General features: G+C 48.6%; 1 protein-coding gene across 1 annotated transcript in view; it reads left to right on the top strand.

Moving 5' to 3' along the window:
- Positions 1 to 18428, top strand: part of Grik4 (glutamate ionotropic receptor kainate type subunit 4) — a 288631-nt gene that overhangs the window by 112320 nt on the left and 157883 nt on the right. The window contains exon 2 of the mRNA XM_038322435.1: positions 7324 to 7488. Within this exon, the coding sequence (XP_038178363.1) occupies positions 7324 to 7488 (165 nt within the window). The remainder of the gene's footprint in view (positions 1 to 7323; positions 7489 to 18428) is intronic.

Below are 18428 nucleotides of genomic sequence, written 5' to 3'. Positions count from 1 at the left end.
GATCATCGGGTCTGTGTGACAGGAGCTCTACCCACTGAGCCATCTTGCCAGACTCTTAGTTTGGGTCTTGATAAGTATGCGATGCTCTTTAGACATTTGCCTGGAGGTGACAACAGACTATTGTGTGTACATGTTGCATCCCCAGGGAGGTGGCTGGAAACGAAAGCCATCACTTATGAAGCTCCTGTAAATAAGGCAGAAAAACGGCTTTGCAGAGACCTTGGGGATCCATCCATATTAAAGGATGGCAGGAACAGAGGCCACCTCCTGTAGCAATGGCCAGAAAATTAGTAGCTTCCTTGGAGAGTATCTTCCTAGGAACCAGTGAAGATGAAAACCTCAACTGAGAAAAATAGGAGCAGGACTTGGCTGCAAAGAACCCTAGCTCACAAACAACCTGAGGCAAGGGTGCTGCTGCAAATGGACCCAAGGCCCCAGGTGCCGCTAGAAGCCGTGCAATCTTGGGCAAGTTGCTTAACCTACCCCCTCTCACTTAACTTGCCTCCAAAACAGAATAATAAGCTGCAGGTTGCATGGGGATTAAATGAGATTGTATATTTGATGTTCTCAGAGCAGCACCTGGTGATCATAAACAATGATGCTGACTGGTGATGTAATTAGACAAGGAATCAGAAGTAACCACTGATTTTGCAGTGATGCTTGTTGGCATTGATGTTGTGTGCAGTCCGAATGAGGCGGGGAACAGAAGGTGATGACTTGCAGTGAGTGGGTGAGGGACTTAGGACTGAAGTCAACAAACTCTGAAGAATCATCCAGTAAGCCGGGCTTATACTGCAGGTGGGTTCTCCCCTTTCTCAGAGGAGAAGTATTTGAGGGGGGGCTGCACTCTCCTCTCTGCAGGCATTAAAAGTCCCCCTTCACTCCTTTGCGTGTTGGCTGTGAGTTTTGGCTTTCCACTCACCAAATTGGGAGCCCATTGTGCTTGTTTACAGGGCCGGCGTGGCACATGGCCCATCTGGTCTCGGGAAGTTCCATCTGTTTGGACACTGATGCTGTCTGAGCACAGAGAGACAGGCTGGTCTGCAAGAAACTGAAGACAGGAGCAAAGGGAGGTGTACAGGGGCAGGCAGAGCAGGGCGGGGGGAGAAGGGTCTGGGGATGAATTCTCTTCAGGAAGTGGCGATCTCGGTGAGGATAACGGTCTTACAACTCCCGTGGAGGGAGGGAGATTCCTTCAGTGGAGGAGATGAGTGGGCACAAGCAAATGGAGGGCACTAAAAGAGCGGACCTGATGATATATGAATGACGGGGTGGTAGCCTTATCTGGAAAACGGGAACTGCAGGCCAGCAGCTGGGAAGCAAAGGTAACCAGTTCCCTAGGGCTCAGCCCATCTCTTTTTCTTGTTAGCACATGGTCGTAACAGGTTGGGCCAAAAGCCATTGGCAGTCTTATAGATATGGCCTATAAAGGTTCACCAGTAAAACTTCTTTATTCCCCCCTTAAAGAAAGGAGCTGTTGAGGTGTCTGGAATCTTCTGTAGCAGGCCTTTGGTGGAGTTTTAGAGATTAAGGTAGCTGACATCCGTACTTGAGCTGACATCCATACTGAGCTTCCAATAATGCATAGAGGGAAGGCAAGTCCTGCTCCAGTTCCCACAGGTGAACAGAGAGCAGGATGCTGCCATCCCCGGATGGATGCTGCTGAGTAAATGTAGCACTGGGTTCTCCACCATGCCTCCCCATGCACAGGGGGTGTCTTCAATCCTGGCATCATCTGATGTTGCCACACCACCAGTATTTGTTGCAGTTGCTGCTGAGAATGAAGAGCCAGGTGGTCCTGCAGTGCTTAGACACGGAATAGCCATTCGTTCCTGACCACTGTGTGTCCAGATTCATTCACTTACTAAGATGAATCAGGTTCAGCCAGCTGATACCCTCAAAGAGCTGACTGTCTAAGAGGAAAAGGAGAGGCCACAGATAGACAACAGGACAAATTCATACAGCTCAAAGGAAGGGAGTAATCTGGGGAGTCAGGCAGGCAGGAACAAGAATTATCTGGGCATTTAAGGTACCAGCAGCTGAGGGTACACACAGGTACAGGAGGGCAGGCAAGTCTCTGCCAATGGGGTGGGGCTGGTGGGGTTCTCAGGAAATCTATGGAAGAGGATAGTGGGACCTGGGAGTTGGAAGGACTTTCCGAAAGAGGTGAGTCTGGAGGGAGGAGGTCCTAGAAGTGGAAAGAGGGGATAAGGAACAGTGTCAACAAAGGCAGAGGTGACAACACAGGTCGATCGTGCTCCAGTAGCAAGAAGATGCCCGACTATGCTGACCAAAGGCCATTCCCAATGCTTTGGGAGGCCATTCTTCCTTCAGGCTGTAATAAAAAGCAAATCAGTAGCTGTACATCTACTTCTGCACAGGCCTGGTCACACTAGAGCAGAGCCAGCCAGTGCTCTAGTAGGCTGGACCACGCCCACCAACCCAAAGGAAGCCATACTGTCCAAAGCAGTCACTCACTAAAGCGAGAGTGGGGAGGAGAACTTGGGATCAGGATGCACACTGTCAACAGGCTGTCTTCCCATCATCAGCGACCTCAGACCCCAGATGGGGAGAGAGCTCAGCAGAGAACATACTGCTTGGTATTTGAGGGAGAGGCTCTATGTGAATGCAAAGGCTTTCTTGACACGAAGAAGCTTGGTGAATCCTGCTGGGCCAGAAGAAGCCGGGCATTGGATCATCAAGGCTAGAGAAAGGGGTAGACCCTTAGTCCCTACGTGTGCCTCTCCATCGCAACCCTGCCCTCACCGCAGCCCAGACATCTCAGCCTTACTGTGGCTACTAGTTGACTTCTGTGCAGAGCGGTCCCCAGGGCCACAAGATGTGCTGGCTCATACTATTCCTCATTTGGCAGCAGCTGGGAACTCTAAACATTCTGGCCTAGCCTAGTAGCTGGGCCAGAGGGACCCAGTGTGGTCCAGGAGCATCCACTGAACATTAAGTCTCGAGCACACTGCTCTCTTCAGCCCATCTGGCCCCTCTCCTGGGGCTGCTGAAGAACAAGTGTGCTGTTTGGTAACTGCCCTTCGATGACATGTTCCTTCAGCATCCTGGGAGAGCCTGAGTTGCCACCTTGTCTTTGGCAACCATAACCCTAGAATTCGGTTCCTATTTTCAAGCTAATTATCCTTAAAATAATCCTTAATTAGTCCATAAAAAATAGGTTTGATACAAACCAACCAACCACGCTTTTAAGCCTCTTCCCTGTCAGAAATTAGTCACCATCAAAAACCAAGATCTTAGTGACGTGTGGTGCTCAGGATGGCCTGGGAGTGGGCATGGGGGACAGGATTTGACATGCCCTTGTCAAATACCTTTGAGGGACACACGGGGAAGGAAAGAAGAGGGCCCAGCGTCAGATTCCGCATTCCCTCCTATTGTCCGCTATTCCTCTGATGGTGTTAGATGATACGCTGGATCTTGGATGGACAGCATGTGACGCAGTTGGCTGGGGGCTCGGACATCTGCATTTGTATTAACACACTGTCCTAATCAGTTTAGGATGCTATACAGTGAGGTTGCAAGCTAAGTGGCTTAAACAGATCTTTTATTTCTCAGTGTCTCTGCAATGTCCAGGGCCATTCCTAGCAAGGCCTCTCTTCCTGGCCATCTTCTCACTGTGTGTTCTCATAGAGAGAACAAGTGAATGAACTCCTTGTTCTCTCTTCCGAGAGGGACACAAACCATGAGTTCAGGGCCCTATCCTTGCAACCTCATTTAACTTCAAGTAACTCCTGAAGGCCCTCCTTCCCAATATTGTCACATCGGGAATCGGTACTTTAAAAATACACTGGGAAGGGGGGCAGCAAAAGAGAGGTAATGAAATCCACGGCACACACATTAGGTGTGTCTTTTTTGAAAAGAAGAGAAAAGGATAGAAGAGGAGAGGAGAGGAGGGGAGAGGGGAGGGGGAGAGGGGAGGAGTGGTAGGGAGGAGAGAGGAGAGGGAGGTTCAGGAGAGGAGAGGAGAGGAGCGGAGCTCTGCCTGCTCTCTTTCTTCCCTTCTTCGGCTCTTTCTTCCTCAAGCAGTCGGATCTGGAACAGACCCTTGTATGTGTGTTGCTTCTTGTAATACACTGCAATTGTGCCATTTGCACACTGATGCAGCAGTGGCAAAGCCAGGGAGGCTGTAACATAAGCACCCGTGGCGGATGGTCCTAAGTTCCCATGTTCACGAGGAATACAGACTTCGTGTTAGCTTTCCATCACTGTGACAAAATCCCAGAGGCCAAGCAACTTAAAGGAGAAAAAGTTTCTCCGGCTCGTGGCATCAGAGGTTTCAGATCTTGGTTGCTTGGCTCTTTTGCTTTAGGGACCATGGTGAGGCTCTAGATCCTGGTGGAAGGATGTGGCAGAGAAAGCCAATCTGCTCAGATGACCCGGAAGTGTGTGTGGTGGGGAGGCGGGATCGTTGGTTTCCATTCAGTGGTCTGACTTCCCTCACTGTGGTCCACCCCTTAGAGTTCTAATAGCGCCTAGTTGACCCAGCCTCTGGGGCATACTTCAGTTCTAAACCCTACAACATTTCCTAGGAGATTATTTTAGTGATTAATTTATTGCAAGTAATTTATAAAATATCTAGTCGATGTTAACAGTGAGACTCACGAAACTAAGGATAGTTGCCTCTGGAAAATCTCATCAGGCTCTGAGCAGGTGATAGGCTCAGGAAAGCACAAAGGTTACAAGAGTGGTTTTCAGAGGTCCAGAATCCGGTCTGTCACTGTTTGTGTCTCAGCATTGATTTGCCTTGGTGACACTGCCTTTAAAGTGACCATGTGATGCAGGATCTCTCCCTGATACACCCTCTCTTGAGCCCAAGTCCTGAGAGGACAGATTTGGTGTCTGAGGTCAGGCCAGCCTGAGACCTTGTCCTTCTCCGTCGCTAGCCAGCTCTGAAAATGTGGGCAAGTCACCGGGCTCATCAGAAGCCCCCTTCTCATCTCTGTGAAGTGACGGTAACTGATCTTACAGAGTTGAGAATGAGATGTTGCCATGTCGGCTAAACACACCATTGTTGCTGAGTACACAAACACAGATCTATCTCGGATCCAGGATCTCCTGCCATGACTCTGCTGGACAGACTGCCAATTCCTGCTGTTCTAGATGTCTTCCCTCTGCTCTAGGGCCAGCATAACTGCTGCCATGTATTTTTAGTGTAAAACATTTTACAGCATCAAATCTTATGTAGAGCTTGATATCCGTAACCAATGGATGTGAAGTTATGGTGCTCACCACTGGCATGGGTCTGCTTTTAGAGGGGACATCATGTGTCCATCAAGGGGCATCACTTGGGGATCCTTCCTCTCTATATCTGCATCCTTATGGTCTCAAGTTGTCATCCTAGGTGTGACACAGTGTGACTCTTTCCATCTCTGCTTCCTATAGAGCTGTTTCATTCTGAGTCTTGCTTCCTGAGCTAGCGCAATGGGACTGTAACATGAACACTGACTGAAGCTAGAACATTCCCAAGTTGCCCCATTCACGAGGAATGTGGACATGTGTCACAGGTTACCTTGGCAGGGCCTTTAAGCCTTCCCAGTTACAGTTAGTTCTACAGGTGTCTGGGAATGTGTGCTTTTCTAGTTAATGTGTCTACTTCATCACCCAGACGTTGGGACTCACCTTCACAGGCCCCATGCTTGAGCCTACATTGTGAATGTGAAATTGAGTTTACATTGCTCACTGAGAGCATGCATATAAATAAATCCACCGTCAGGAAAAAACTGCTTTCTCACGTCCTGTGCTGTGTCTGGTATTTCCTTTGTGCGATGTCGATTGTCTGCATATCAGCGAAGGACGAAATGACAGCGTGGAGCCTGGACCATGAGGGCACAGGGAGATTACCTCGGGGATCTTATGCCAGTAATGGAAAGCTAGCAGATACCACATCCACATTCACTTGTGGCAGTAGGATCTATTGTGATATGCCTTGTGTTTCCTTCAACCCCTGAAAGATAAGCTTGATATTCTTTCCTTTTTTATAATTGCTTTAGTGAGGTAAAATTCATATCCTGCATAACTCACCCGCCTAGAATATACAGTTCTGTGACTTTTACTGTAGTTGCTATTGTCTCCTAACCCAAGGCAGCTGCTACTCTGATTTTTGTCCCCACAGATTCACTTTGTCTAGACTTTCTTGTATTAATGGACCCATCCGATATGTTGTGTTTTGTGTCTGGCTTCTTTCACTTGGTGTAATGTTCTTAAGGCTCATCCATGTTGTCACGTGTGGGAATAACTTTATGCCTCTTATTTCCCAGCAACAACCCTCAGCAATAGGAAAGCATCCTCCTCCTTGTCCCTCGGTTGATGGGCATATGGATTGTTTCCACCTTTAGCCTTTGTGGATTATTACTCATGAATAACTGCCGTAAATGTTTATGACAAAATCTCTGTATTGTGTGTCAGCATTTCGGTTCCCCTGGGAAGAGAATTCAGAACCTCAGTAGCCAGCATTGAGTGCCTGCTAGGTGTGAGGCTGCATTGGATATGTCCCATCTCGTGTACTCTGAGCACAGTAACCCAAAGAATAGCTTTCCTCCGCATCAATCAAGTAAGGAAACAGATCCTTTAGCTCATATGGGTGGACCTAGCACTACAACCCAATTCTCTGTGCATCCCTTCATATTGCATCAAGAGGCGGGGCAGCTACTCATACCGTACCTCTCTCCTGGTCATCCACACCGACTGTCACACTGGATAATCACAGAGGGTGGGTCACTGACCTCCGCTACCTCAGCTGAATCCCTATACTAACCAGTGGGCTTTCTTGACTATGCCAGTGTTCAGTAAAGAAAAGACTTAAGAGAAATTGCATAGCTCACCTGGGGGGGACATGGCTCATGGCACCAGAGACTGGAGTTCAAGCATTCTGCAGTACTGGCAGCTGCTTCCCTGCCACCACAGCTGTCCCACACAAATGCAGATCCTTCTTTCCTCAGGGAGTTCCCCTGTGTACTTAGAATTCCATTTTCAAAAGGGTAGCAAGCATGTGCCTTTCTGTGTGCACTTAGACAAGTCTTCCAGGGTATTTTTGCCCCCAGCACGGAGACCTCAGACAGTAGGACCCCTGGTGGTTGGCTATGGTATTGCATTGTCCCTCAGGTGCATAGTCCATTAGAATTTACTGCTATGCCATTTGTGACTGGAGACTAAAGCAAGCAGTGAACTTACTCTGAAGGGTTCTGTAGATGTCCAGGTGGAGAGGGATTTGGGAAGATGGCAGTTTGGGGAGGATGGAGAAGGGAGAGGGGTAATGGTGGTGGGTAATGCACCAACTGTCTCCATGTGGTTACCTACCCACAGCTGCTATCTTGGACGACCCCATGGAGTGCAGCAGAGGGGAACGGCTCTCCATCACCCTGGCCAAGAACCGCATCAACCGCGCACCAGAGAGACTGGGCAAGGCCAAGGTCGAAGTGGACATCTTTGAGCTTCTCAGAGACAGCGAGTACGAAACTGCAGAAACCAGTACGTAGAATGGACAGGCTGGGGGCTGGAGAGATGGCTCAGAGGTTAAGAGCATTGCCTGTTCTTCCAAAGGTCCTGAGTTCAATTCCCAGCAACCACATGGTGGCTCACAACCATCTGTAATGGGGTCTGGTGCCCTCTTCTGGCCTGTAGGCATATACACAGACAGAATATTGTATGCATAATAAATAAATATTAAAAAAAAGAATGGACAGGCTGGCAGAGGCCGATGGCAGTGGTTGTGTGCCTAGTGCCAGGCCTCTGGCACAGATGTTTCCAGGGGAGGGAAAGAGTTATCTATGAGGAAGGTCTGTGAGAATCTCAGGCCAGATGATATTCCCAAGTTTTGTTGTGAATCGTGAGTTAGATAGGATATTAATTCACTAAGTAATTCATCCACTCATTAATTCATTCATTCATCCATTCATCCATTCACATGCTCATTCATTCATCTCCTGAACATTTTCTTTACAAATACTTGAAGAAAGTTTTGTGGATATTGCGAAATAATGGTAGCTTATTCATTGTCCTTCGGATTGCCTTCTTCTCTCCTTCCCTCCCTCCTTCCCTCCCTCTTTCCCTCCTCCTTCCCTCCTCCTTCCCTCCCTCCTTCCCTCCCTCCTTCCCTCCTCCTTCTCTCCCTCCTTCCCTCCTCCTTCCCTCCTCCTTCCCTCCTCCTTCCCTCCCTCCTTCCATCTTCCTTCCCTCCCTCTTTCCCTCCTCCTTCCCTCCTCCTTCCCTCCCTCCTTCCCTCCTCCTTCCCTCCCTCCTTCCCCCCCCCCTTCCCCCCCCCTCCCCCCCCCCTTCCCCCCCCCTTCCCTCCCTCCTTCCCTCCCCCCTCCCCCCCCCCCTCCCTCCCCCTTCCCTCCCCCCTTCCCTCCTCCTTCCCTCCCTCCTTCCCTCCCCCTCCCCGCGCTCCTTCCCTCCCCCTTCCCTCCCTCCTTCCCTCCCTCCTTCCCTCCTCCTTCCCTCCCTCCTCCCCCCCCCCTTCCCTCCTCCTTCCCTCCTCCTTCCCTCCCTCCTTCCCTCCTCCTTCCCTCCCTCCTTCCCTCCTCCTTCCCTCCGTCCTTCCCTCCTCCTTCCCTCCCTCCTTCCCTCCTCCTTCCCTCCCTTCTCCTTCCTCCCACTTTCCCTTGTAGTGTTTCACTTTGAGATAGGCTCTCACTCTGTAGCCCAGGCTGGTCTAGAACTCAGTAAATAGTCCAGGCTAGCTTCAAATTCACAGCAATTCTCTTGCTTCGGTCTCCCAACTACTGGCTCTGCTGTTGCAAGTCACTCCACTTGGCTCTGTCTCATCTTCTTGTGCTGAGGCAGAAATGCAGGAAGATGCTGTGACTTGGAATGCAGCATGGTCACTTTCTTCCTCTAAGATATTTAGCCTACCTCTACCTCAGTTTCTTCATCAGTAAAATGGGGGTGCTAGGCTCTGCTTCGCAAATCTTGCATATTATTACGAGTCTCACATGAGTTAAAATTTAGGAGAATCTTCCATGAACTGTAGGGTGACCCTCAGCTTACTCCTAGCACACAGTGTGGGTCCCGTGTGCTGGATGCTGCTTTTGCTTCTAACAATAGTGTGGGATTTGCACACCATTTCTTCTATTTCAGAACAGAAAGTGGTGCTCAAGGGTGTGGGATAATTTCCCTGAGCACAGAGCTAGCCTGTGCAAATCCACTACACCTCTCTTACGATCCTCTGTATGGCGTTGCTCCACTGAGTGAGCCCCTGTCTTGTAGCTAAGCTGGAAATGAACAGCTCCAGTATAGAAGGAAAGCAAAGAGTTGTTAGTCAACTCTCTACTCTGTGAGAAAATCCTTAAAAAGAGAAAAACTGGCTGCACAGTCTCTGAGGTCTGTGTCCATGAATGGCCTGCCCCATTGCTGTGGGGATTTGGACATACAGAGTGCCTTGGTGGAGTCCTGTGTTAGGGTTACCCACCTCACGGTAGGCAAGAAGTAAGAGAAGATAGGAAGAGAGGGGATAAGGGTCCCAATACTCCTTTAAGGACTCACCCCCAGTGACCTCACTCCCTTCCGCTAGGCCCCACCTCCTAAAGTTTCCACTACATCCCAATAGCACCACCATGTGACAACCAAGCCTTCATCCTCAGTCCTTCAAATCCAAACTGTAGCAAGGGAAGTTCAGCCTAGACAGATGATTGACGTTGGTTCCACAAGACTTTGGAGAGTTCCCTTTTCTCCTTTTCCCAAACCAAAAACCAAATAAATGAAAGAGAAGGACAACTAGTGCAACTATTCATGTCTGTCAGAGGGACTTTCCAATGAGGGTGCAGCAATGCTCTATTGCTCTAGCCTGGGATGTTAGGACTACAGGAAGGAAACAGTTTCTCATTGAAGTTGATGGGGGAGGCAGGCTGTGGCCCCCAAAACCACCAACATCTCTCTCTCTCTCTCTCTCTCTCTCTCTCTCTCTCTCTCTCTCTCTCTCTCCCGTTCTGTCTTTCCTCTCTCTCTCCCCCCTCTCTCTCTTGTGTGGGTGTGTGTTTCTTTGTCTCTCTCCTGCTCTCATTGCGTCTTTAACACCCTTGTACGGCTGGACCCAGGCTCTTCCGAAGGATGCAGTTTTGCTCTGGTCCTTCCTGACTTCCGACTCTCATGGTCTTTCTGCTCCTTCTTCCATCGTGTCTCCTGAGCCTTGAGGGGAAGAATGTGAAATAGATGTCCTACTTAGTATTTGTTTCTCTGGATCCCCAAAGTGGAAGATCTGATTAGGTCTGCTCCTCTTGCTTTGTGGCCAGTCTCACACGCTGCAGATATTTGCCAGACTGCAAACAGCTATTGACTACCCTTGGGGACAGTGTCCTCTCCTGGTCCAGTATCTGTGAATGAGGGTGGTTTATACTCCACAGATAGAGCCATTGAGGCTAACAGGAGCTACTGACACACATTCCTCTAGAACAAGGTGTGGTAGATCCAGTAGGAAAACATTCATTTATTTGTTCAATTAGTAAATAAACATCTACCAAGAGCCTATTGCAGCTGAGTCTACCCAACAAGAATTTATCAGGGGATAGAAAAATGTCCAAGAAGATGTCAAGATTAATTTCTTGCATAATAAAAATAAGATAGATTGTTCAAGATCTTCCAAATAAAACAGAAATACACAGAACAAATTCTTATAAGTTTCTTCTCCCAGGACTCAGACAAGGGTCTGGATTTCTTTATAGCTCTGCAGTCCATTCTTTGAAAACCAACTCACCCCTCCTTCCCTTCAGTTCTTCAGGGCCTGCCCAGCAGGACTGAATGCATATCTGCCCATTGTGGATGGCGTCATTGGCGGGAAGAAATTTCCTCTCCCAGTGACCTATGCAGCCTGCCTTGGAAAAGTCACTGCATCTAAAATATTAAGCCAGATGAATCAGGGAAGAAAGGAAATTGATATCTTTATTCTTCGTTGCAGGGCTTTCAGCATCTTTTTAATGCCCCCTTTTTAGGCACCAGGTATTTTATTAGCAAGTGGCCTTCGGTTCAGCTTTTATATCTCAGTGTGTTTGAGGCATGCTTCAGATGGCTTCTGGATCTTTCTACCCCAAGTGTCTTTCATCTGAAGTCAGAGTATACCACCAGAGTGAGTTTTAAACGCCACCAGACAGTTCTTTGAAAGGCCCAAGCCTAATTTTTTCTATCCTCAGGTAAGGGAATAGGTGAATGGTGGGTTTGTGTGGTGGGCTAAGGCAAAGTGAACAGGCTCACTGGTAGGTATCAGTGGCAGCATTGGAAAAAGATACGTAGAAGCAACACAATCCCTGGATGGGGAGGACTAGCCACGCTGATCCCTGTTTGGGGATCAGTGAAGTGGCAGTTGGATCTTGAATTTGAAAATTGGATTGTGGTGTGGAGAGGCTGTAGAGCCATCCTTATGCCTCGGGTTTGCTTATTTGTCAAGTGCTAGTCATGTTGTCTCACCCAAATGTTCCATGCCACAACAGTGTAGGTGACACACGCCCCTTGGTGGGCGCCCGCACCGGTCTTCAGCGAGTGGCAGCTGTAGCTTTTGCTATTTGGTTGTTTTCCCTTCTGTCTTAGTGGAGCAGTTTTCCTCGGGCCTTCACCATCGCCTCTTCTGTCCTGCGTTTCAAAACTCGGCTGTTCCTGAGGGCTACATTCCTTCCCAGACTCTTCTCAGGTGACTGCTTAATGTCAGCATCCCTCATAATTGGATATGCCAATTCTCCTTCCAGTTTTCTGCACTTGATGCTTTTGACAGAGTTGAGCCTTTGAAAGTTGCAGTGGGTCACCTCATGCCAGCTGCTGCTCCGTGCCACAGTCCGGGTTTTTCCTGGGCTACTGGTCTAGGTCTGATTTTCATTGCTAATTTAAGACATTTGCATGGATCCAGGGCCTTGGGCGACTCTCCCCACCGGTCACCTATCACCCTGTGGCCAGGGACCATGCTTCAAGGAGATTAAAGAGACTGCTGGTGATGTTTTTGGTTGTGTAAAGTCAAGGCTGTGATTGAAGTTGGGACTTTAGCCATCCAACAGGGCTGTTTAGTCTTACTGCGGTAATAGGAGCTTTTCAAAAAAGCACTGTACATACCACACTTAATGAATCACATTCGGGGTGGGTCAGCCAGTCCAGGGAAGCAGAGGTTATTTTGAGAATCAAAGATGAGGAAGTGTAACGGAGGTGAAGATGCTGGAATCTAGAGGTCGCCCCCTCATCTGTTCGCTGCACACAAGGCTTAGAGATGGAAAGTATCACACAGGGCATTAATTAACAGCCGGCCTGGAAACTGGGAGGATACGAGGAGAAAAATCAACCCCCATTCGGTCAGGTTCAAACAGGCAGATTTTCAGACAGTAGGTTGAGCTAGAGTGAGGGTCACTTCCAAAGCTTCCTCCCGCACTCACGGGACTCCCCCCCACCTCTGCCCTTTTACCACCCTCGCCTCAGGCTTCTAGATGTTTGATTTGCTAACTCCCCCTGCACGGTTCACAGATCTGAAGAGAGAGAAATGGAGACGACCCATTAGGCCATTTCCCTCCCACTCTGCCCTTCCTTCTCTCTGCTCTATCTTATCTCCATCACAGCCTTCCTTTTGCAAGGAGATTCTAAAACGTGTCAGGCGTCCACGTCCTCTGCTCCATAGATCACTCTGTCTCCTGTGGCGCATGCATTAGAGCTGAGCTAAGCACCACCCTTTACCACCCAAATACCCGCAGGCACCATCCCTGCCGCTGCCAGAGCCAGTTTGAGGCTTAATTTACTGTAGAGCTCGAAGCCGGGTCCTCCCTGTCAACCCTTCACCTCTGCTTGTCTCTGTGAGGCCAAGCGTACCATCCGCTGTCCACACTGTCTCTCTTTGAAACCCAAAAGGCACACCAGGGAACCAGGACCTCAGGAGGCTCCAGAGTGCCTGGCATGGGGCTCTTTCCGTCCACTCTTTCTAGGCTTCCTGAAGACTCTGGCGGTTATGATTTCCAGTGATTCAGGGTGGCTTCTGATAATCGAGGGCCAGCGTGCCCCAAGATCAGTTCAAAGGGCCCGAGGAGATGGTTCAGGAGGGAGAGCTCGCTGTCCCTGTAAACCTCAGTGCTTGGAAGGTGAGAGAAGAAGAGCTCCTAGACTCACTGGCCAGCTTAGACTACTTGCTGAGTTCTAGCCTAAACAAAACAGGACGGGATGCATGGTGCCTGAGAAACAAGACCCAAGATTGATGTCTGGCCTCCATAAGCATGTGTGGGCGCGCGCGCGCGCACACACACACACACACACCAGGGTAGGAAGCAGCTAGAAGAGAAAGGCATGATGCAAATGATGCAAATGTGATGAGTCGTTCCTCAGACGCACCTTGCTCTGCTGTCAGAGTTCACCACTTTGGGGTGCACGGCGTGGACTCGGCAACACACCAAGTGGCAGTGCTCAGAAATGATCTGGTCTAGCCCGCTCACTTCACAGATGAAGAAACTGAGGCTCCCGGTGTTCTCGGCGAAGAAGTTAAGGAACACACATTCTTAAAAGTGACTTAAGTCTTGGGTTGTCCTGAAAGGTGTGTCAGAGAGTAAGTGGCTCAGACAGGGGTCACATCAGGGTCAAGTGAAAGTCCAGGGAAAGCCTTGGACTGTCCTAGGTGAACAGAGACTGAGATCCAGGTAGATGGCACAATAGCCCAAACACAGGCTTGCACCTGACCACAGGGGGACAGTGGGGCAAAATGGCTGATGAACATGTGTCTTTGAAAGAATTTACAGCAGGCGTAACTGATGGTCATATATGAAGGTCACTAGAGACCCACACTCACACTCAGGGCTGGGGCCACCTGAATGCCCCGGGCGTCTAAACCTGGTTCTGCCATGTTTTGGGCTCATGCCCTATTCCTTCAAGTCTTCATGGGAGAATAATCAAAATTCTATGTAAATGGGTGTGCCTCACAGTCTCCCTCCCTAAGGTTAGTGGGGAGTGTTTGAGAATGGAGGAGTTTAGCACACTGGGAGCAGCACATGGCCTGGTGTGAGCTCCCAGCAACTTTTCCCCGTTCTTGTGATAGTAGATTCACGCCTTGCTCTCAGTGGCAGTGTGCTCGCCAGCTGGATGCCTAGCACGCGGGAGGCCCCGGGGAACAGTGTTGTTCCTTCCGAAGAGCTTTGTGACTATTAGGGAAGGGGGGTTCTGGAAGCAGGCCCCACTGTGGAGCACGATAGTGCCGAGAGTATACTCCTCATCCCTCAGAGACTTCCTTTCTGGGTTCACCTAGCAAGTCCTATTCATCCAGCCTGCCACCCACCGTGGAGACCTGAATGGGGGTATCCATGAAAGCGTTGGTGCTGAAGGAGATTGTTTCAGAGTAAACAGAGGCAGCTGCTGTCTGATTGCAGGACAGGCGGGGCCTCTTGATGTGTTCCCAGAGTGTTGTGTGTACAGGAACAAGGAGACACCTCTGCTCTCCACATTCACCTTGAAGTGAGTTTGTGCCAAGAATTGAGTCGTCCCCAGATTTTTCTGCACCGTGGCTCCCCCAGCCCTGTGAAACTGGGATGCTTAGCACCTGAGAGTAGCTGAGAGTGGCTCATCTAAAGCTACCTGGCCAGGGACAAGGACCTGTGTTCAGTAGCACCTGGATTGACCCCTATGGACTATATGCCTCACGGCCAACCCTTCCATCCTGCACTGCTCCTGTCTGCTATGGGCCCAGCTTCCCAGATGGGTTTGGCAGCCACAGAGAAGTTCTTCCATGGGCTTGTGACTCCGCATCATGGTCTTTTGTTCTCTTAGCTGCTCTAACAATTCCGGAGTCCTCTGCTGGCTGGAAAACTGAATGCAATTGTCACAGCAGGGTCACTCCTGTTTGTCTGTCTCCTCAGTCCTACTCCCCTGGCAGCAGAGTGAGGGCTGTCTGTTTCCCTTCGTTGATGTTCCTCCTACCCTTTTCTCGGTTACCTCACTCTGGTGGCTTTAGCCTGTGGATCTGTACCCAGAAGTTCTAGAGATGAGGCCTTTTGTGAATGTTTCCCATTAATACTGAGCTGGGCATCCTTCATAAGGAATAAGAGCTCTGTCTGTCTCAGGAACTCCTCAGGCCATACTGCTTGAGAGGAGGACTGTTCCATTTCTCTGAACTCCTCTTGGATCACCTCAGTTCAAGTGAGCAAGTGTGTGGTAAGCAATTCCTCTTTTGTCAGGGCTGAAAAGATGCCCCCCATCCTCAAAAGTATAGGAGCCAGAGAGCCAATGGACAAATGGATGTGGGCGTGGGGAACTCAGAAAGTCATGCCCAGGACCCCAAACTCCTGGGGACCAATAGGTTTAGAAGTCAGAACTTTTGAGACTGTAGGAAGTACGCAGGGTACACAAGCCAGACACTAGAGAATGTGTCCAGTCATGACCCATGTGCAGACAAATGTATTTTTACAGTCACATATTGCGCAGGTTGAATATCCCTTAAGTGAAATGCTTGGTACCTGACGTGCTTCCTGGCGAGGGTGGAGGTGGGGATTTGAACTGTTTGCACAGACATTAGCAGGTGAGAATTCTTATTAATCAAAAGGCAGAAACCCCGTATCTCAAGTGTTTTGAGCATCACGCCAGTGCTCAGAAAGTTTCTGATTTAGGATTTAGGATTTTTGGATTAGGGCTGCTTAGCTGGTAAATAGCCGCACATCTGTCTACTTAGAGGAGATTTTACCATCTATTTTGACAAAACGCATCCAAATTTGGGATTGTGACCTTCTATAAGAATTTATCTTTAGAAAAACATCCCTCTGCTGAGAACCATTATGAGTATGCTTGGGGCATAAGCTGGCTAGGCATTTAGAGAACAAGGGAATTGCCCTGTTTCTGCAGGCAGCTGGGTCAGATGCAGGACCCAATGATGCTTTCTTGCCTGGGGCATGATCTGAACTGGGTGCTACAGGATCAATATGAGTTTCCTGGGCAGAAGAACAAGGGAGAGTCTAGACCATGGCAGGCAGAGAATGCTAAAGAACCCTGCCTTGGAGAAGTGTTTTAAATTGGATAAAATAGCTGACCATGGAAACCAATTATATAGAAAAGCAGCTAAAATATTTTAATAGTGACGTATTAATATCTGTGATTTATTAACGTATTCATAGCCAAGCCCAGCATTGGGTCTAACCACTAGAACAAGGCTGAACTAGTCATGAATATAAATGACACTCGTAATGTGATATGAAAATATCAGTGATTTCTCTTGGTGACAAAGGCATATGTACTGCAAATATACTGTGCTTTGTTATATGCATTGAAAGCAAAGGAAATGTTACATTTCAACTAGGTTTACAGAGAAAAATGAACAACACACACACGCATACACACACACCCCTTCACACTCCTGACTCTTTCCCGCAGAACATAGGCAGCTGGTCAGGTTGGAAACACCTGGTTTAGGTAGAACCAACTGCTCAGGAGCCTGGAGGAGGAAGGCAGAGACAGGCTCAGAGTGGGAGAAGGGGTGGGGGTAGTGGGAGGAGGCAGGGGTGGTGGCGGGGCTGCGAAGGCAGGGTGACAGGCAGATCAGACCTCTTAAGTTTTACTTGTCATCGGGAGATTTTTTTTTTATCACATTCCTTACAACATATTATAAAAAGAATACATGCTCATTACAGAGAGCGAAGAAATCAAAAAGGAAGAAAATCACAGAACATTCCCACGGCCAGGCGGTGTCATCGAACATTCCAGTTAATTGCCGTTCTCTGTGGAAGGCTGTGGTTTAGGAGATGGTGCTGGGGCTAGGGGTCGACCTGTCCAATCTGTATTCTATTCCTTCATTTTTCTGCCTTTGTTTTTATGTCTGTAAAGTGAAGATGCGGTCGTTGTACCTGTTTCAGCAGGTTGCTTCGGAATTACATAAATCCGTTCCTAAGACGTGCTCTGAACAGGCCATAATTATCTCCCGGTAAATGTTGGCACTAATCATGTCTTCCTCGGATCATTCCTCAGTGCATAACTAGCCCCAGTATTCGCTTAGCTTGGGGTTCATGTAGATGCACATATAATTTTATATCCTACTTAATTCTCCTAATATTATTGCATAAATAATTTTAATACTATTATTAGCTGTTCATATACATTTTTAAATATGTAAATAATTTGGGCATATGACCCACTCTTCATAACTGTCCCCTGATGGTTATTTCCAGTTACCCATGAGAAGAGACAAAAAGGCTGTGGTATGGCTAGGATATGATGCTTTGGTGTGTTACTATAAGGGCTGGAGGGTGCCAGGATTACGTAAGACAGACCAGAACAACAGATCAATGTTTTATGATTATAATTGACACCACAGTGTGAAGAAAAGATTGGAAATGGGGTGTCCTGGAGAAAGACCCCTTTGGAAGTCAGGTCAGATGGGCAGAGCCTAGTCCCAGTGAGTGCGTACAGTTAGAGAAAAGGTGTGGAAGAATCAAGAGTAACTTCAGGAGCTAAGGGAAGTGAACCACAGTGGTTAAGAACATGAGCTTTGTGTCAGTGGACCTCTAAGGTCAAGATCAGGTCAGCCATGTGTTACCTACGTGACATTGAATAAGTTATGCACACACTAATCCTCCATTTCCTCACCTGTAAAGTGGAAATAAAATGAATCCTCCTCTGGGGAGGAAGGGGATCAGCAGGAGATGCTAGAGGGAGGTGGAGGAGCACAGTGTGAGAAGAGGCATGAGCAGGAACAAAGCACAACAATGTGTGTGTCTGACAATGACACAATACCGGGTTTATCACTTGGCGGCTAACTTTAAAAATCAATACATTTTGGGGTCTGGGGTGATGACTCGGCAGGTCAGAGCCCTTGCTGCTCTTGCAGAGGACCTGAGTTCGATTCCTGGCTTGCCTGCTAGACGGCTCACAACCATATGTAAATCCAGCTACAGGGAATCTGACAGCCTCTCAGGTGTAGGCAGTTTGACAACAGAGTCCACGCTTATACTTGCAGAACTCTGTCATGTTGAATAGGAGGTTCCAGAGGGTAGACACCATGGCTAAGGTGAGTCAGTGATTAGAACTTGATTTTGTAATTGACCTAAGCAATTGGTAGGTTCTTCTGGGCAAAGGCAGCAAGAATAAGTTTTTCCAGACAGAGGAAGACATAGGTAAAACCTGGATTAAGCAGATAAGGAAGAAGGAGTCATTAGCCAAGGAAGAGACTCTCAGAACTATATGAGAAGCAGCAGCAGTGTTAGGAAATATTAAAGAGCAGCATGATTCAATGTTGGGAAAGAGAGTTGGGTGAGGACCAGTGACAGGTGGGGATGACCTTGGCAAAAAGCCGATGCATTCGAACAAGGTGGGTTCAGAGAGAGCCCTCGATAAGCATGAGGCCACTATAGTTGCGGGCGAGAGAACTAGGAGCGGGTCTGGCTGTAGAGAACCAGATTGTACAGTGAATGGGGCCAGGCGCTTGAAGCCCAAAGCTGACTCTGACCTTGACTGGCTTTGTAACCTAATGTGTCACAGCATCAGGAGGG

This window comes from Arvicola amphibius, chromosome 3, assembly GCF_903992535.2.
Source record: "Arvicola amphibius chromosome 3, mArvAmp1.2, whole genome shotgun sequence".
NCBI lineage: Eukaryota > Metazoa > Chordata > Mammalia > Rodentia > Cricetidae > Arvicola > Arvicola amphibius.
This window is presented reverse-complemented; position numbering and strand designations above follow the sequence as displayed.